The following is a 21,272-nucleotide window of genomic DNA, read 5'->3' as shown; positions in this document are numbered from 1 at the left end:
CCCTGGGAAAGTCACTTAACCCTCATTGCCCCACCAAAACAAACAAACAAAACAAACAAACAAAAAAACACAAGAACACAAGAAATTTACACTCTATTTGACCTAGTGGTCCACAAAGAGCAGTGGTAGCAGGGTGGTCCTCAATATTCCTTGAAGTGACAATTCCCTGTTCACTGAAACAATGTCAGCAATTGCTATCTGCCCCGTCCAAGTGAGGGGAGGGGTTGGTGTTGAGCAGACCCTCTGAGCTCCTTCCACTCAGTATGGGTATGGAAGAATGGAAAAGGGAAGAAGAGGTACATTGGCAAGAAGGGGAGATTTGGGTGAGATCTGGGAAGGTGGCAAAGCTTCTGGGTAAAGATTAACTGAAGTAGAAATACAAATTCTATTGTCATCAAAGTATACTATTAAAAGCACCTGAACGGAAAATGGAAATACATGCATTTAGGAAATATGTCACAAACCCAACAAAAGGTCATGATATAGTGAAATATAAAAATGAGAGTAATAATAAAAACTACTAACTTGATTGTTTGCAAAGTATCTAATATTTCATTTGATTCTCACAACCACCCTCCCAATAGGAGAAGTAGAGAGAGAGAGAGCCTCAATTATCCAGACACCTTCTGGAGCACTCTTCTTAGTCACCAAAAGGTAAGCAGCTAATATCTTGGCTTGCTTTAATTAAATTTTCATCCTTCAAAAGGTAAAGGGGACAAAGAAGGGAAGTTATATTCTAAAACAGATCTTCACCAATTTGGAGGAACCAGTTGCTAAGGTAGAAATCATAGGAACCTTGAGAGGAAAAGAAGATTCCATCTTAGAATCTATAACAGAGACAGGAATGCTAAGTTAGTCTGATATGTTTCCTAGACACTGGGATTCCAAAGGCTTCAAAGGACAAGAGCACAGAAAAGATGCAAAGGACTCAGTAATGAAATTCTGAAGACCCAAAGAGAAAGTTTTTAAAAAATACTCCAAGAGGAAGCTCAAAGGTCAAGAGACCTATATGAATATACAGGCAACCAAAAGACCAATTTAGATTTCTTTTTTAAAGTGAGGCAATTGGGGTTAAGTGACTTGCCCAGGGTCACACAGCTAGTATGTGTCAAGTGTCTGAGGCTGGATTTGAACTCAGGTACTCCTGAATCCAGGGCCGGTGCTTTATGTACTGCACCACCTAGCTGCCCCCCCAATTTAGATTTTTAAAAGAAGATTAAAAGATGGAATCAAGTGGAGACAATAAAGAAAGAATACAAAGGTATGGCACAGTATGGAAAGCTAAATTAAGAATGAGGTCATGATAAAGATAACCAAAGTGGGAAAGGGGTATTGGTCCAGACTTACTACTGACCTAGGGAACTCACAGTATGGAAACTATTTCCACTAATGCACATTAGCAACTCATCAATAACTTATGCTCATATGCCTGGGCCACTGAGGAGTTAAGTGACTTGTCACGTACATCAAATAGCCAGTACCAAGTCAGCCTTCTATCCACTTCTATCAAGGTTCCTCTTTTGTCTAGCTATATTCAGAAAAAGAAAAGGATTGGAAAAAAAGAAATATGGCTTTAACTTTGAGGTTGATGGGATGATGACAGATCAAAGAGAGATTGCAGGGAAAGGCAGTAAGCCTCACAACACGATCACTCAAAAAACCCCTCTAAATAATGCCATAGGACAATTGGTGGCAGAACCCACAAAAGAATGGGCTAAAATGATTTATCCGGCCAAAGACAGCTTAGAAGGTGGCAGGAGGGGCTGCTGTGCCGTGGCAGGGGTGGAGCCCAACCCTGAGGTCACTCTGACACAGATCCAGTCCCAGGGAGGCCTTGGAGACTCCCAGAGCCTCTGAATCAGCAGCAGTGCCAGTGTTGTCTGGAATTAAGCTCACGGTCTGGTGAGAGAGCTGAGAGGTTGGCCAGGGGGGAGATTACAGGAGTCTCTGCTGGAACTGAGGCAGAACTTAGGTTTCATCCCTGCTGGGAACCAGGAAGTAGGCTTGAATGGCTGTGGCTCAGGTTGGGGAAGGGGAGCAAGCTCATTGGAGCTAATAACCACAGCACACAAACTTTTGCTTTAGCAAGTTGGCCTGGGGTTATCTATGGACCAGAGAACAGGCCAGGCAAGTGTAGACCCTGCCCCTCGAACACCACCTTAGACACCCTGAAGCTTGGAACAGTACATCCTGGAAGTACTGCCCCACTTTAAGAAGTTAAAAGTCAAATAAAAGACTGTCAAGATGAGCAGACAGAGAAAGGTGAGGACCATAGAAAGTTTCTTTAGTGACAAAGAAGATTGAGGTACACCCTCAAAAGAGGATAGCAACATCAGGGCTCCTACATCCAAAGCTTCCAAGAAAAATATGAATTTGTTTCAGACCATAGAAGCACTCAAAAAGGACTTTGAAGATAAAGTAAGAGAGGTAGAGGGAAAAGTAAGAGAGGTAGAGGAAAAAATGGAAAGAGAAATGAGAGTGATAAAGGAGGGTGATAAAAAAAAGGCCAACAACTTGAAAAGTCAAATTGGCCAAATGGAAAAGGAGATAGATACAAAAGCTCTCAAGAAAATCATTGCTTAAAAATTAGGACTGAGCAAATAGAAGCAAATGACTTTATGAGAAATCAAGATGCAATAAGCAGGGGGCAGCTAGATGGCGCAGTGGATAGAGCACCAGCCCTGGAGTCAGGAGTACCTGAGTTCAAATCCGGCCTCAGACACTTAACACTTACTAGCTGTGTGACCCTGGGCAAGTCACTTAACCCCAATTGCCTCACTAAAAATTTTAAAAAATTTAAAAATTTTTAAAAGATGCAATAAAGCAAATCTAACCCAGAAAATAGATCCAGGAGAGATAATTTGAAAATTACTGGACTACCTGAAAACCACGATCAAGGAAAGTGCTTAGACATCATCTTCAAGGAAACTGTCAGGGAAAATTGCCCATATATTCTAAAAGCAGGTGTTAAAAAAAAAAAGGGGGGGGGGATTGCAAAACTACTGAAATCTTACTTTGCTTTTGTTTATTTGTTTTCTTGGAGAAGAATAATTCTTGTAGCTGAGGGAACAAGGCAAATGCCTCCTAGGGCAGTGAAACTCAAGATAAGTAGAAGATAAAAGTATTTAGTTGTCTTTGATATGTTTAAGTCAAACTCTGAAAAGCATCCCAGGACACTAAAAGATGCTAAAAAAAAAAAATTTTTAAGATACTAAAAGGTAGGTTCAAGTGCTGAAGTACCATCAGTGATCTTTAAAATGGTGGGGAAGAAAAGAGGCAGATACCAAAGAGCTAGAGAAGAAGCAAATATCTCTGGGTATTGTTTTTGAAATAAGAATCCTTTAAAAAATAAAAAAAAAAAAAAAACGTTTAGGTGTCCTAGTTCCTAAAAAGAAATCTTATGACATTTAGTCAAAGAAAAGGCTAGCAAAAATTTTAAAAGAAAGCAATACAAAGAGCCAGTATGGCTTCAAAAACAAGAGGGACAGATTTAACCTCATTTCATTTTTTATAGAATTACTAGTAAAACAGTAGAATGCTATAATTTACCTGGGTCTTAGCAATACACTTGACCTCAGATGTGTCTTTCTGGAATGTCTTCTCCCTAAGTCTTTCCAGCAAGAATATAAGATTTGGGGCAAACTGGGACCTAACTGAATGGACAAAGAAGAGATAACAACACTAATGGCTCACGGCATTGGATGGTCAAGTGGAGGCCTCTAGGAATCTATACCTGGAATTTTGCTGTTCAGTTTTTTTAATCAATGACTTGCATAAAGGCAATGATAAACTTCTTATTAAATATGGCAACGTTAACATAATGAATGACAGTCATAACAAAGCTCTTGATGGTTACAACACTGGGCTAAAGTATGACATTAAACTAAATTCCTATTAAATTTCAAGTCTTAAACATCTGGAGTTCAGTCCTGCCTCAGACATTAATGTCCCAGGAAACCATCTGAGACTGTCAGTCTTCCCTCCCCGCCCCACCCCCACAGTCAGAGACAGGGCAGCTAGGTGGTACAATGGATAGATCACAACATCTGGAGTTAGAAAGACTTTTCCTCCCGAGTTAAAATCTAGCCTCAGAGACTTACCAGCTCTGTGAAACGAGCAAAGTCACTGAACCCTGTTTGCCTCAGTTTCCTCATCTGTAAAATGAGCTGGAGAAGGAAATGGCAAACCACTCCAGTATCTTTGCCAAGACAACGGCAAATGGGGTCACAAAGAATCAGAAACAGCTGAAACAACTGAACAACAATAATATCAGAAGAACTTTCCCCATCAGGGGTTCCCAACAACAACAATGCAATCACAAGCCTAGACCAAAAAACAACCAAATAATAGTAATGATAATTCAAGGCCACAAAAACCAACTTCACTAGTACAAAATGGGAGTTGTGAAGCTGGGTAACAATCAATTGGAGAGAGGAAAAAAAAAAAAGATCTGGAAGATTTGGTGGTATACAACCTCAATTTAAGTCAAGTGACACATGGTAACCCAACATGTTAATGCCATCTCAGGTCAAATTAAGATAGGCACACATTTCCAGGACAAAGGAAATGACAGTCCAATTACCAGTACTACTGGAGCATATTCCATCACATTTGAAATACTGTGTTCTGCTTTGAATGCCACATCTGAGGAAAGACACTGTTAAAATGAAGGATGCCCAAGAGATCATGGCACATAAGAAAGAGGATATTTAACAAAGAGAAGATGAACTGGGATTTGTTAGCTGTCTTCACCAACTTGAAAGCTTTTTATTTGGAGGATTCTGCTTGGCCCAAGAAGGAACAACAGTTGAATGGATGATACAATCAGATTTTAACATGGCTAAAGAAAAACTTCCTAAAAGAGCTATGAAAGTCAAATACCCTTCCTCTGGAAGCAGCAGAAGTCCTAAAGCAAAGGATGGATTAAGTAGGCAAAGTGAAATTAGAAAGAACTATCCGCTTTGGCTTGGCCCAGGTCTCCACAGTTATATCAAGAAGCAAGGAAGTGGGGCAGCTAGGTGGCGCAGTGGATAAAGCACTGACCTTGGATTCAGAAGGACCTGAGTTCAAATCCAGCCTCAGACACTTGACACTGGCTGTGTGACCCTGGGCAAGTCACTTAACCCTCATTGCCCCACAAAACAAAACAAACAAACAAAAAAAAAGAAGCAAGGAAGCCAAGTTAAAAATGCTGAATCCTAGTGCATGGCATTAACATCTTTTATTGCAGTGAAGAGAATTAAGATAGGGGATTTAAAACTAAAATTTATCTTGAGTCTACTATACTATTGTGTGTCTCCCTAGTGAAAAAGTAATTTGCTTCTTTAAATATAAGAAAATAGAAATACTTTTTAATCTTATAGAATGCACTCCATTATTTTGGTTAAGATATAGGAAAGATCAATAATACCCTCCTTCATTATTATTTACAATTCAACAAAATATAGACTCTTTAAATTAGCATACATAGTACTGACATGACCAGATTTTGCACTTAGGTTTGAGATAAACTGTCATTATAATCTAAGAATATTTATGAAAAAGCTATTTTGTTGTCTGTCTTATTTGGCCTATATGGAAAAGAAAAAAAGAATAAATGAATGGATAGAGCACTGGCCCTGGATTCAAGAGGACCTGAGTTCAAATCCGGCTTAAAACACTTGACGCTTACTAGCTGTGTGACCCTGGGCAAGTCACTTAACCCCAATTGCCCCCCCCAAAAAAAATTAATAAATGAGTCTCCTTTTTCTGTCCCATCTTTCCCAAGGCCCCTTCTCTTTGAGGCTTCCATCAGCAGTTTTTTGTCCTGCCTACATTACAGGTATTGTAATAGAGGTTCAGCTAGGAACAGGACAACTACAATTCCCCCTCATTTCTCGCCTTTTTCTCCTTACATATCCCCTTCTGAGAATTCAGGGAAGTCAAGATAAGTATTCCAATATTTGTCCCCTAGAAGCAAGCCCAACATTGCCGTGAGCCAGGACCATAGCCAACTATCCAATACCTGGACCTAGAAAAACAAAGATGACGACTCTTGCCTAAATTCAGACAATTCCCAAATATGTACATATATGATTAACTAGAAATAAGGTCACTTTCATGTAACAAGATCCCCAAACTAGAAGTAACAAATTTTTGTAACGATAAAATCTCCAACTACTGCTCTGGAGGTCATTTAAATTTCAAACATGCCTGAACCTGAACTGACCAGAAACAGAAAGAAACCTGTAAATTTCATAACTAAAAAGAATTTTTAAAGTATCCTATACCACACATCGTATATGCAAAGAAAACTAGGCTTAGAGTTGGAAACTCGGGTCCAAGATTTGGCTCAATCCCATACCAGCTTCAATTTCCTCATTTGTAAAATGAGAATGATAATATTTGCCTTACCTATCACAGGGCTATCAAAATGAAAATGCTTTGTAAGTCACATGGTACAGCAGTCATGTGATGGGGGGGGGGCCCTCGGGAAGGCAGGCCATCTGCATGATTTATCAGCATGCAAAGTAGCCCCCACTGGTTCAGATAAGGAACTCTAGAAACTTATACAGAGGCACTAAGAGATTAAGTGATTTGCCCAATGTCACACAGTCATCACTTTAACCCATGTCTTTCTGGTTCCAAGGCCTGCCCTATATCCATTATACCATGCAGCCTCTTCAATTATTAATATCCTATTTTATAAATCTGAGCACAGAAAACGTTCTTAAAATTTCTCAAAATGGTCAAAAAAAAAATCAAAGGGGCAGCTAGGTGGCATAGTGGATAAAGCACCAGCCCTGGATTCAGGAGGACCTGAATTCAAATTAGGCCTCAGACACCTGACACTGACTAGCTGTGTGACCCTGGGCGAGTCACTTAACCCTCATTGCCCTGCAAAAACAAAAACCAAACAAACCCTGGATTAAATTTTAAATGGTGAGCTTCTTGAGGACAAGGATTGTCTTTACTTCCTTTTGTATCCCAGTGCTTAAGCACAGGACCTGGCATCTGATACTTAATGTTTATTGACTGACATTTATTGAATTTATTCTTAAAATCTATAAATTTTTTTTGAAAGTTACCTAAATCCATACAAATACTTTCTTAGTCCTAGAGCAACAAAGATGTACATTTATATTCCCCTTATGTTCTATTCTATCCTAGATTTTCCTGATCCTCCCCACCTCTGCTTTTGCCTATTGTCAAGAAAAAAGCTGTCCCATTAATAGCTAATGGCATTATCTGTTTCCTCCTCAACTCAGGACGGAAAGAAGCCTGGCACTTTCTCTGCTAAAACATGGCTGATATCCAATTTTTTTTTTTAAGTTGCCAACCATAAGATAATTTTGTCACCTGATTCAAAAGTGCTTTCTTGAGTGAAGCAAATATTCCTCTTTCTCCTTGCCCTCTCCGTAGCCTCTGACACTGTTTTTCACTCCTCTTCTCTCTAGGGTTTCTCCTGGTTTCCCTTCCATCTATCTGACCTCTCCTTCCAGGTCTCCTTTGCTGGATCCTCAGCTAGAGCAAGCCCTCTAATCATTGGTATCCCTCAAGGACCCATTGTGAGTTCTCCTCTACTTCCTCCATAAAATTTCACTGGATGCAGGGCAGCTAGATGGCACAGTGGATAGAGCACCGGCCCTGGAGTCAGGAGTACCTGAGTTCAAATCCGGCCTCAAACACTTGACACTTACTAGCTGTGTGACCCTGGGCAAGTCACTTAACCCCAATTGCCTCACAAAAAAAAAAAATTCACTGGATGACCTCATCACAGCTCCCATGGATTGAATTACCATCTCTATGCCAATGATTCTCACTCCAGAACTCCAATCTTAGATCTCCAACTGCCTTTCAGACATCTTGAAATGGATGTTCAGTAGACATCTTTAACTGAGTATGTCCAAAACTGAATTCCTCTTTTCCCCCTAAAGCCTCCTCCCCTATCTTCCCTATTACTTTTCTTCTCAGGTCCTCAGGCTTGCAACACAGGAGTCATCCTCAATTCCTCATTACCTCTCACCCCACCCCCATATCCAAGCTGATGCTGGAGCCTGTCAGTTTCACCTTTTCACCATTTCTTAAATAAGTGCCCTTCTCCCTCCCCCCTGACCCTGCCTCTCATATAAGCTCAAACCTGGACTGCGGCTATAGCCTGGTGGATCAGCCTGTCTCAGGTCTCTTCCCACTCCAACCTATTCTCCATTTAGACAGTCAAGTGATTTTCTTAAAGTACAAGTGATCATGTCACCACTACTCAGTAAACTCCCGTAGTTCCAGGGGCAAATACAAAATGCCCTGTTAGGCATTCAAAGCCCTTCAAACTCTGGCACCCCCTTCTACCTTTCTAGTCTTATTAGACCTTACTACCTGAACACATACTCTTCAATCCAGCGACACTGGCCTCCTGGCTGTTCCACCAACAAGACCCTCCATCTCTTGGCTCCTGGAATTTTCTCTGGTGTCCCCCATGCCCGGAAGGCTCTCTTTCCTCTGCTCTGACTACTGACCTCTCTGGCTTCATTTAAGTCCTAACAAAAATCCTACTTTCTATAAGAAGCCTTCCCTAACCCTTCTAAATTCCAATGCCTTCCCTTTGTTAATCATTTCCCATTTATCTTTGCTTGGAAATAGGTTTTTGTATGTTGTTTCCCACATTAGTGAGCTCCTTCAAATCAAGAGCTGTTTTTTGCTTCTTTTTGCATCCCCAGTCCTTAGCACTGGGCCTGCCACATAGCAGACATTGAACATTTATTGATTGATTCCTTTTTTGCTTTCATCTCCCACAGTACTCTTCTAAAGTCCCTGCCAGGTCTAAATATATAAACCCCTCCGGGATTAGGGGCATTGTGCCCCACAATCTGGAAAATCTGAGTAAAAAAGTCTGGATATTTTTTTCCCTTTTCTTTCATGGAGTGTTTACCTTACTGTAAAAGTTGGGTTAAGTATTTGGCCATAGGCTCTATGTCACCTGCAGCTTCCATAAAACTCTCCAAAGGGCAGTTAGGTGGCACAGTGGATAGAGCACCGGCCCTGGATTCAGGAGGACCTGAGTTCAAATCTGGATTCAGATACTTGACACTTAATGGCTGTGTGACCCTGGGCAAGTCACTTAACCCCAAGTGACTCACCAAAAAACAAAAACAAAAACAAAACAAAAAAAAAAAACACCTCTCCAAAAATTCCCATTTAATTTCTTATGCCTACCAGTAACATGTAGAAACCTCCAGTCAAGATGTGGAAGGGATAACTGTTATCCTATGATTATTTGTGCTTTCTCTGGACCTCAGTTTCCTCATCCATGAGGAGGCTGGAATTAAATGGATGATTAAATTAATTATGGAGACTATAAGGTCCCTTTTTCTGCTTCAAATCCTATGACCTTGGGGCAGCTAGGTGGTGCAGGGGATAAAGCACCGGCCCTAGATTCAGGAAGACCTGAATCCAGCCCAGTTCAAATCCAGCCTCAGACACTTGACACTACTTGTGTGACCCTGAGCAAGTCACTTAACCCTCATTGCCCCCCCCAGGGGGGGGGCCTAAAAATAAGTAAATAAATAAATCCTATGACCTTAAATTCTGATGCAAACAAAGAGATAATGCCCAGATTAGATCAGTTCCTTTGCTATATGAAGGAGTGAGGAGGAAGTTTTTTTGAAGGAAGGGGAGAAGAGTTGGTTTTGTTTTGCAACAATGGCAGATTTATCTGCTCAATTATGTTTGGCTTAGGCTATTATTACAACTAGCATTCCTGAAACATACACCAGGTAAAACTAGGAGGAAATAGTCTAGAAAGCATGCTGGCAAAGAAAAGCAAAGCCTGAGATTAAAAATTTTGCAACAGACAAATTTCAAACAGCATTGAAATACTGTTTATGTTTATTATTTCCAAACTCAAGAGGAAGCCTAATTGAGATGGGGGGGGGGGGGTGCTCGATCCAAGCACAAGAGTCAAGACCTAGTGGTCACAAATACAGTCTAGCTATATGACTAAGGGCAAGTCACTTACCATCTCAAGGAGGGAAGAAAAGAAGGAGAGAGGAGAGAGGGATAGAATTTGGAACTCAAAACCTTTTTTTTCATGTTAAAAACTGTTTTTACATGTAATTAAGAAATGTTTGACAACACAGACCTTTATTAGAAATCTTCCTCATTTGCAAAGAGACTAAAAGGAAGCTTTTAAGCACACTGAATATGAGTTTAACAAGAAATCAAGTCATAATCCACGAGACAGATGTTTTAGTCAACCTGAACAATAACACCGGTTTCCTTTATCACTTTTAAAAGTCAATGATAAGTTAATATCCTTTTTTAAAAAGACAAAGTAAAAAATCATTTAAGCAATAGGAGCTGTAGAGTGGCCATGTTTGCTCACTCAATCAGCATAGGCTCTGAACGAGTCTTCAAGAAACTATGCATGACCCTTCCAACTCCACTGGGTAAATAAATTTGTTCCCCAAACATGTGGAAATAAAAATGCTTGAGAGCTGACCAAATAACTTGTTAGGTTTTGCCCAATTTCTCTAGCAACAGAGCTCAATCTGGTATGTGAGAGTTGTGTAACATCCTGTCAGTATTCTTTATGAAGCAACTTGAAAGGAAACATCTATTTATCCAGGCTTTCCCTTAAAGTGCGAGCAGTTAATTATACCTACTTTATAATACAGACTAGCTCGTTTTCTTTTAAGGACCTTTGTGTTCTCTTCGAATTACAGTATCCACTCTAGATAAAGATTGTTTACTGTACATACCATAAAACAATTAAAAAATAACGTGTTCTTCCTCTAAACATCAGAAGCTCCCAGGACTTTAACCACAATATTTTAAAAGCTCACCGTAGCAAATGTACTACATGAAAACTGGACATGATTCTTTCATTGTTGGATTATTACGGCATATAAAACTTAGCTTATTCAGTTTCTAATTACTAGAATATTGAACTTACAAGGTTTTCCTTATCTTCATCACAGCCAGCATTCATGGGCTGGGATTCCTATGTAATAGAAACAAAAGTCTTTTTCAGAGAAGTATGATCAAGCTACCATATACAATTTATAAACTATGCTCATTATTAAATATTATATATACACATATGTACATATATATGTATACACACACACACACACACACAGAGTCTCTATAGAGCTCCTCTACGACCAGATTTTAAGTTTGGTTTTGTGGGGTGTTTTGTTTTGCTTTGTGGTGGGGAGAGAAGGATGTCAGGGAATGCCATAAGTTTCCAGAGTAAAAAAGAAAAATGGAGTTTTCAGACAGTTTCCTTCATGCAGAAAATTACTTTCATAACCACAAACTGTCCAAATCCTTTTAAAGGTTATATCCGTTACTTTCAGGCAGGAGTATTACTGTCAATTAGCTAAGGTTCCCTGTGAGTGTTTTCTGTTTTAATCAGGGAAAAGTTTGGGGGAATTTCATAATCCACATAAGTCAACAAAATACAGCATTTCAATGCCTTGTGTACTAGACTGACAGAATGACAGAGCTGGAGGGATCACCTAGTCCAACAACTGCTCCCTTGCCCCTTCACAAAGGGAGAAAGATAGACAGAAATGATGCCTTGCCTGAGATGACAAAACAGAACTCAGATCTTCTCAGTCCCTTGTTCTCTCCAACTATACAGAATCACAGGAATATAAGGCACTTCAGAAGACCTTTATTACAATCCACACCTCCACAGGGATCCAATGCCCTCTACAATATCTGACATGGGGCATTCCAGCTTTTGCTTTTAGACTTTCAGTGAGGAGAGACTCCTACTAAATTCCTAAGAAACCCATTCCCCTTTGCATAAACAGTCCCAATTGTTACAAAGTATTCCCTTATTTGAAGTCTAGATCTTGTCTCTTGGTGGCTTCTCTGCTGCCACATAATGTTCTTCCACATGACAATCCTTCAAATTTTTTAAAACAACTATCCTGTGCGCCTCATCTCTCTCCTCTAACCTAAACATCACCAGATGCTTCAGTCAGTCAGGCTTTGTCAGACCATAGGGTCCTATTGAAAGGTTTTAGGCATAAAAGTACATTAGTAACATGATTCCAGCAGCAAGGTAGAGATGGCTGAGAGAAGGGGGGGGGGGGGGGGGGGAGGAGAAAGTAGCAAGGGCAGGAAGGAATCCCAGGTGATTCACATTATAGGCAGCTAAGGGCAAATTAAAAAACCCCACATAAATCATTTCCATGATTTTTAAAACAAACAAATTTCTTTAAAAGAAAAGCAAGATTGAGTCATTTTTTTTCTAAGTCATTATGCAAAGAGAGCTGGATTCCAGGCAAGAAAAGGTAAGTTCAAGTTCTGACTTGGACACATACTAGTTGTGTGACTATATTAACCTTTCGGCATGCTCTAGACAAGTTTTTTAATGCTATAAGTTAACAGAGAAAGTGCCAGACAGAAATCGTTGAAATCGCTGCTCCAACCTCTCTGACCATCATCACATAGGAAAAAAAGTCCTAGGGCCAAGTATCACATGCCAGAGGGACTTAAAAAAAAATTGGAGGGAGGGGAGAGGGGGCAGCTAGGTGGTACAGTAGATAGAACACCGGCCCTGGAGTCAGGAGGACCTGAGTTCAAATCTGGCCTCAGACACTTAACACTTACTAGCTGTGTGACCCTGGGCAAGTCACTTAACCCCAATTGCCTCACTTTAAAAAAAAAAAGGACTTAATTGCCAAAAAGAATTAAAAAAAAAAAAGCTTCACAGTGGGGCAAAATGTTTACTGGTCAAGAGGCCAAAAGACTATTCCTTACAATCCCAAAGGGTATTAAAGTATATTTATTAAGTTGTTTCAGATGCTGTTAAGCTGGTGGCTTGTTCTTCTTGAGCTTTTTGTAGCGCTTGACCCTGCTGATTGCCATCGACCCGGCTGGATGTGATGGATGTGATGGATGTGATGATCTTCCCTCCATGGGATTTTGTCATACTGTTCTCCCTCAGTCTGCCTCCGACCTGTAGGATGGCTCCTTCTTGGTCACCTTATCATACCCACCCAACAGTGTGACACTACAAGGCTCTGAGCTTCCAGGGTCCTCAGAATTCTCTCTCTCTCTCCTCTCACTAGGTGAAATCTGCAGCTCTCTTGGATATAACCTCTATGTAGTTGACTTAATATATATAGCCCTAGTCCCTCTCAGAACTTACCCTTGCTGGGAATTTCAAAACAAATGTTCAAACTGGATGGGCATCTCAAACTCAATGTGTCATTCATAAATTAATTAATTAATTGATTGATTGATTAAATAAATAAATATTACATTATGCCCACCCCATAAAAGACCTGTCTCTCTAATCACCCTTGGGGTTGCTACCATCCTTGGGGGCTTCCAGGTTCTTAACCTTGGAGGCACTCTCCTTTACTCCACTTATCCAATCAGTTGCCATATTTACTGGTTTTTAGCACTACAGCATCTCTCAAATAGGTTCCCCCTTCTCCATTCCACTCACTCCTGGCTCATGCCTTTGTCACTAGTGCCAGTGTCCTAACTGTCCTCCCTGCCTCATCTCTTCCCTTTCCAATCCACCTTCCACACAGCTGGCAAAATCATCTTTCCAAAGCATAGATCTGACCATGCCATTAACCTAACCCACTCTAGCGGCTCCTCGAGGAACAAATATAATGAACTCTTTTTTTGGTCATTTAAAGCCCTTTACAACCTGGCCCCAGACTGCCTTTCCAGCCTTATCATATATTGCCCCCACTTACACACTACACAGAGGCCCTGCTGTTCCCCAGCTTCCTGTGCCTTTGCACTGGCTACCTTCCATGCCTGGAATGCAATCTCTCCTCACTTCCATCATTTCGAATCCCCTTCTAAACTCAGCTCAAGTGCCACGGTCCACATGGAGCACTCCATCCACTCCATCCCATGACTTGAGAAAGCTAATAAATGCTTATTGATAGGCTTGTTGATGTTATTGTAACTGCTCTTGGACTTTACAAAGCATTGAAATAATGATCTTCTAGTAACAAACCAAGACATACCCCTTCATATTAAATACCACATATAAACTATTGGTATTTCACTCAGAGTGGTCCAAAATAGAAATAGGCCTACTAAACCAATCCCAGAGGCCACATAAATGACTTAGAAAACCATCTATTAACATTCTCTATATTTTATTGTATTTTTATTTATCCTGTTAAATATTTCCCAATTACATTTTAATCTCATTCAGTTGTACTCAGGGGTACTGTCCAAGCTGGGGATTGTTTGACATCTCTTATGTAGATAGCCATCCCCAATACCATCTGGGGAACAACACAATGGAGAGAACAGTCTGGGAATCAGGAGATCCAAAATCTAAGTCTGAATCTGCCCCTGACAAGCTGTATTACTCTGGGAAGTATAGGTAGCATTCGTGTTTTGCTTTAAGGTTTGCAAAGTGCGAAGACACACACACAGTCAGTTCTTCTTAATACTAACACCTTGTCTCCAATATTACCTCCAAGTTTGGATAGATGATTATTGTTTGTACACAGTTTTTTTGCATGTTGTCTCTCCCCCATTTAGACTGTATTAGAGAACAAGGACGTTTTTAACCTTTCTTTATACCTCCACTGCTTAGCAGGTTAAGCTTATTATAAATGCTTGTTGACTTGTTGATATGGGGGGGGGGGAGGGAGAGGGAGAGACAACGACTCATGCTTTAGCAAAGAGGCCTATGACAAGAAAATATTATCAGTAATTTTATTAAGTTGTTGTTTGTCCTTCCTTTTTGAAGAGGACCATGATATCAGGAGGTGGTGTCATGACCTGCAGTGAATTGGATTTAAGAGAGGGAAAGCTGTGCAAAATCACCTGCCTCACTTTCTCCTCCACAGCCATCTGTGTCCAGTGGCAAGATATACATCAGGAAGACTGGAGAGGGCCCCAGATGTTTGAGGCGATCACAGTTAAGTGACTTGCCCAGGGTCACACAGCTAGTAACTGTCAAGCATCTGAGGCCAAATTTGAACTCAGGTCTTCCTGATTCCAGGGCAGTGCTCTATCCACTGCGCCACCTAGCTGCCCAAATTTTATTAAGGAGGAAGTAAAATGAGGCAAGTACCTGAAGTAGTTTAGTTATAGCACAACTCCAGGAAATAAGCAACCTCATAACAGATGTTACCCAAACAGTGATTGAAAAAACTCCATCATGTTAAACCAATTAAGCACAAGCTGATGATAAGCACGGCAATATTAAAGGGGAGGGCTGCCCTATGACATCTAAGCTGCCTGATTAATTAAAACTAAAACTGACAAAACTATTCAACCCAAGAACCACATCAGCTGTTTTCAGAAGGCCAAACAGAAAACCAAGAGAAGCTAAAGCAAGTCAGGAAAAAAAGGTACTCTCAAATGAAAGGTCCCTTACCAACCCTTCATTCCAAGGTCTCAATCCCCCACTATAACTTCCCCCATAAATACGTATTCAACATCTTACTACTTGAAAGGATGAAGAACTCACTATGTGAAAACTAAATAGTGGCATGAGACTGATAAATTAACAAGTACCATAAGGGAAGGCTGAAAAGGACTTTGAGGACATGACTAATGCAGAAATGTGTTTAATGTGATTGTACATATATAGCCTATATCAGATTGCTTGCTGTCTTGGGGGGGGAGGAGGAGAAAAATTTGGAACTAGAAATCTTATAAACACAAATGTTGAAAACTATCTCTACATGTAACTAGAAAATAATAAAATACTTTTGGGGGGCAGCTAGGTGGTGCAGTGGATAGAGCACCAGCCCTGGATTCAGGAGGACCTGAGTTCAAATCCAACCTCAGACATTTAACACTCACTAGCTGTGTGACCCTGGGCAAGTCACTTAACCCCAACTGCCTCACTAAAAAAAAAAGTCTAAAACTAAATACAGGACTTGAAATATGACAGGAGTAAATGAAATAATGCTGGTATTAGCTTAGCTCTTAGAACTCATAGAAATCCTCCTCAATCATAAATTTGTCATACAATGTGTTCTCTATTCTCTTCTCAATGATGCGTCACCCACAGATCTGATTAGCACACCTTCTGAGTCATATTTGTGTATGGGATATATCCCCTTTCTAGGTTCATAAACTGTAAGCTTTACTAGGGCAGGGGCACTTTTATTTAATCAGCCTTTGTTGAATTGACCTCAGTTATATCTTTGTATCTTTCCAGCACCTGACACGTTCTATGCACATAGGAGGCACTTAATTAAATCATCCATTCAACAACCATTTATCAATAAAAGTACTGAAGAACAGGATTGGGCCACCAGAAGAAGAAACCTGCAGCACACGAACAGAGACCACTGTTCGGGCTGACATTACTTTTAAGTCCTTATAATCAATGCTTTATGTAATGGTTGTTCAAAAGTTATTCTAGGGGCGGCTAGGTGGCACAGCGGATAAAGCACCGGCCCTGGATTCAGGAGTACCTGAGTTCAAATCCGGCTTCGGACACTTGACACTTACTAGCTGTGTGACCGTGGGCAAGTCACTTAATCCCCAATGCCCCGCAAAAAAGAGCCACATTTCTCTATTTCATCCAAAATTACATCATAAAAGGCTATGTCAAGCGGACTTTTTAAAAGCAGGACACACATTTACAATCAATGAAATTGCAGCTAACTCCTGAATAAAGTGAATTCACTCATACAAATATTGAGTCCCACCACATCTATAAGGCACTATGGGGGATACAAAGAGGAATGAGAATTTTCAAATAAAGAGAATAAAATATATAACACTAGAACTATCCTGAAGAGAAACTCACACTTTATTACTGAGGGTACTGCAGAATATCACAATCATCAATATAAGTATCAATTAATTCTCTCTGAACAAAAGCAAGGTGGAAAAGAGTATACTGAACCTTCACTAATTCTTTGAAACAATGGTTTTCTCCCAAGTAAATCTTTTGTACAAACTTATTTGACATCTGTCTCCCTCATAAAAGATTAATACAGAACATATATTGGGGAGGGAGTTTCCACAAGCTTTTCAGTTCCTTTTATTTAAGACACATGGGCATTTACTCTTGTGGGGTTTTCCCTTGCCCAATATAGCAAGTCAGTCAATAAACATTTATTAAGCACCTAGTATATGTGCTAACTTCCAGGGATACAAAAAGAGGCAAAAAGCTCTATCTGCCTTCAAGAAGCTCGCCATCTAATAGGTGAGACAAGCATAAAAATATGTACAAACAATGTACAGGATAAATAAGAAACAGAGGGAAGGCACCAGAATGAGAGGAGTTCAGACAAACTTGCTGCAGTATGTATTTCCTTCAAGTAACCTGGGACGGAGTAAGACCTGAGTAACATAACAAAAATTAATTTTAAATTTTCAAATTAAGATGCTCACTCTTTTCACTTCCCAATAAGAAAGAATATATAATTAAGTATGGCTTGATGCACCTGATCTGTTTTTCCAGTTGCTACAGCTGGTCCCAAGTTTGAAATAAGCAACACTCATTACCTGATCTAATGTTAACCATATCCAAACACTGTTCATGAACGAAATTCTGCAATATTTTCTGCCTTATTGGAGAATGACTTTATCCTTTCTTATCATCCTTTCTTACAAAAAAATGCACAATCAATCTCAAATGGGCTGCAGATTTCAGGACTGAATGTGGGTAAACAACAGGAGACAGTTTATTTTCAGCATCCTTCCATCCCTCTTACAATTCCTCCAACTATTCTTATTCCAGAAGTGACACCATGCTTCTACCCTCGATCTCCTACAATTTTAATTTAGCATCTCCCCCAAAAGCTTTGTGCCATCCTTCATTTCCCTCTCTCAAAAACAAACAGCCATGTCTCATAGCCTCTCTATGCAACACTGGGTAGAAAATAAAATTAGAAGTTACCTAATTTATTAAGCGGGACACTTTTGGGAATTTAACCTACTGCTACTTCAGGAATGATCCTAACATAGGGAGAGATGTTAATATGAGAGGGGTCAGCTTCTTCTACTTTTCCTCCACATTCCTTCTGCCAGATCTTGGTCTTAATATTAGCTCTGTCTCATTCGCTATCTTTCCAGGCTCCTAAGCCTTTGACTAGGGGAATAAAACATGGAACCAAATGATTTTTAACCTCTTTCTCAGCTCTCAATCTACAATCTTATAAATCTATGATCTCTCCACTAGAGAAATTTGGCCCCATTCACGGGATTCCTACCCAGCACACTGTTCTGCTCTTTTACTATCAACACGAAAGACTCCGAGTGAGAGATAATAAGGGCCTGAACGAAAGGAGTGGGAAGTATTAGAAGAGAGAAGGCAATTAATTCAGGGAGCCTGACAGCCGATCACAAATTCAATACCTCGAACTCAGAGCTGGAGCTGAAGAGAAGCCCCCAGAGCTGATCCTGGACTCAGGTTCAATCCAGGCCAGAGCAAAGAGCCTCCCACAGTGGGTCACAGAGAACAAATCATGGACTCAGTGCCCTACCCAGTAAAGCAATGCGTGGGTTGGGAGGAGGGGAAGGGAGGGTAGGGGTAGTTACCCACAGGGGCTAGGATTACAATCTCAGCCTCAAAAGAGCTATCAGCGGGGCAGCTAGGTGGCGCAGTGGATAGAGCACCGGCCCTGGATTCAGGAGGACCTGAGTTCAAATCCAGCCTCAGACACTTAATACTTACTAGCTGTGTGACCCTAGGCAAGTCACTTAACCCCAGCCTCACAAAAAAAAAAAAAAAAAAAAAAAAGAGCTATCAGCTAGGCCAATAAGGCTGGCTTATCCAGAGCAAATGACTGAAGAATAACTAAACAAAAAAAGACAAATCGATGTTATGAGCCATGGAATGCCCAAGGCATCCCATAAAAGAACAGGTCCAAAACACTTCCAAGTAAAGCCTCAGACACACTCTTATCAATGCCCAGTTTCAGGTACTTAGAGACACCTTACAGTGCTTCGGATACAGGTCCAATTTTTCTAAACGATTACATTTTTTTCAATATTGAACATTTTGTTATTTACCCACCATCCTCCACAAATATACCATTAACGAGGAAGCTGTTGTAGCTTCTTGCAGGGACTGCAAATACCAACAATACATTGCTACTGTTAATGAATAAGCATTTATTATGCACTTACTATGAGCCAGGCGCTATGCTAGGTGCAATAGTTCCTGCCTTCAAGGAGCTTACATTCTAATGGGGAAGACAACACAAGCATACATGCACTCAAAACATGCATGCATATGTATACACACACAAACATGTACAAAGCAGATGGGGGGTGGGGGGGTGGGGAGGGAAGAGGGAGAACTAGCAGCTGGGAGTCCAGGAAAGATTTCATGTAAAGTGGCCCTTGAAGCTGAGTGTTGAGATAAATTCCGAGCATGGGGCATGTCGTGTCATCTGTGATGAACAGCAAAGCCAGTTTGGCTGATCTAGAGTACGTTAAGGGAAGTGATATGTAACAAGACTGGAGGTAGTTTTGTTATGAAGACCTTTAAATACCAAACAAAGGAGTTTATACTTTATCTTAGAGGTAACAGGAAATTAGTGGAGTTGGGGAAGAGGGTCAAGCAGGAGTGGGGTTGGGAACGAACACGTGAGAATGAGAACATGGGCACTGGCAGAGTACACAGATGGAATGGTGATGTCCAGGTTAGAGGGATGACGGTATGATCTATGGGTGGTGGCTGTGTGAGGATGTATGCAGGAGATATTGTGATCAGCAATTTTATCAACTAACTGAATACATGAGTGGGGTGAGTAACATCTAGGAGTAGAGGATGACATAGAGATTAAAGAATCTAGGTGAGTGGGAGGATGTTAGTGTCTTAAAGAGAAATAAGGAGTTTGTGAAGAGGAGTGGATTTGGAGAAACAGCAGCATTTATATAGCACTTAAAGGTTTGCAAAGGGCTTTCCATGTTGCCTCATTTGATCCTCACAACCACCTTGTGAGATAGGTATTGTTATTATCCAGACTACTTTTTTACAAACACCTGCAATTTTAGAAAACAGAAAATTTCTTCACATCACATGCCCTGAAATAAGAAAAAATTTTCTCCAAGCAATTAAAAAGACATTTAGATTCATGCTTTTAAAGAGCATTCCTTACTTTTTTTTTTTTTAGTGAGGCAATTGGGGTTAAGTGACTTGCCCAGGGTCACACAGCTAATAAGTGTTAAGTGTCTGAGAATGGATTTGAACTCAGGTACTACTGACTCCAGGGCCTGTGCTCTATCCACTGCACCACCTAGCTGCCCCCATTCCTTACATTTTTAAAAGGCAACAACCTTAGGTTAAGAGAGAATAGCAATGATATCAATATCATGAGGCTCAACCCCCAACATGAGCCCATTAGATTTGTTCTGGTCATGGGTCACAGATGGAACCCTTAACCCTAACCATCTGTTTTTTAAATACTGTGTGACTTGTCACCTGCAAATGAGTCAATACAAATATTTTCAGCACCACTAAACCAAATGATGGAGAGTCAATAGCATCCTATCTCCAAAAAGCAGGATATCGTTATTACAGCCAACTGTACTACCTCAGGGTCAACCAATTAACAATAAATAAGATGCCTTTCAATTGTTGCACACTGTGCTTTCATCTAAATGAATTATGAGGAAGTTAAAGTAAAGACTACCATGAACTAATTATCAAGACCGGGCACAAATGTAGTTAAATGCTGTGATCAAATAAAACTTACAAGAAAATGATATATTTATATGCTTCATTACTATTTGCTAGATGATAATTATGTAAAAAAAATAAGTGGTTAAATAGATCACATAAAGTCATAATTACCATAACTTTTACACAGCCAAACCAAACAGTTATGTTTCTCCCCTTGACCCTGTAATGATTGGAATGACGCCACCTGCTGGAGACTTACTGTAGAAGAGTTCCGCCCATGAAGTGAAGGTCTTTGAGGGCAAGACCAGGAGTCTTTTCTTTGGCGTCAGGAAGTGACGCGGGCTAGTGGGAGGAGGAAGGAAGAGACTGGCACTCAGTCTCGCTCTCTTTCCTTTGGACTCTGGTGGAGAGCGGAGCTAGAAATGTGCTCTCCCTTTAATAGATAGGAATCTAGGCCTTTTTCTCTCTCTTTACCAAATTCTTATTCTCCTTAATAAATGCTTAAAAGTCTAACACTCTTGCTAAAGCTTCTATTGGCGACCACTCATTAGATATTTTAGACAGTTTAGCTAGAATTTTAGCCCTTAACAACCCTCACTCCAACCAATTTGTAATTTGCTAACTTTTCAGTATCTATTAACAGCATCAATGTTCATTTTTCTTTTATCTTGCTTACATTTTAATCTTTAACATGAAT

The 21,272-nt window shown here is 40.3% G+C and overlaps 1 protein-coding gene across 5 annotated transcripts in view; it reads right to left on the bottom strand.

The window, feature by feature from the left end:
* Nucleotides 1-21,272, bottom strand: part of ELF1 (E74 like ETS transcription factor 1) — a 120,415-nt gene that overhangs the window by 22,080 nt on the left and 77,063 nt on the right. For all 5 annotated transcript variants that reach the window (XM_043997883.1, XM_043997887.1, XM_043997885.1 and 2 more), the window contains one exon: nucleotides 10,928-10,975. In XM_043997883.1, coding sequence (XP_043853818.1) covers nucleotides 10,928-10,975 — 48 coding nt within the window. The remainder of the gene's footprint in view (nucleotides 1-10,927; nucleotides 10,976-21,272) is intronic.

Source organism: Dromiciops gliroides, chromosome 3 (genome assembly GCF_019393635.1).
Source record: "Dromiciops gliroides isolate mDroGli1 chromosome 3, mDroGli1.pri, whole genome shotgun sequence".
NCBI classification, from domain to species: domain Eukaryota; kingdom Metazoa; phylum Chordata; class Mammalia; order Microbiotheria; family Microbiotheriidae; genus Dromiciops; species Dromiciops gliroides.
This window is presented reverse-complemented; position numbering and strand designations above follow the sequence as displayed.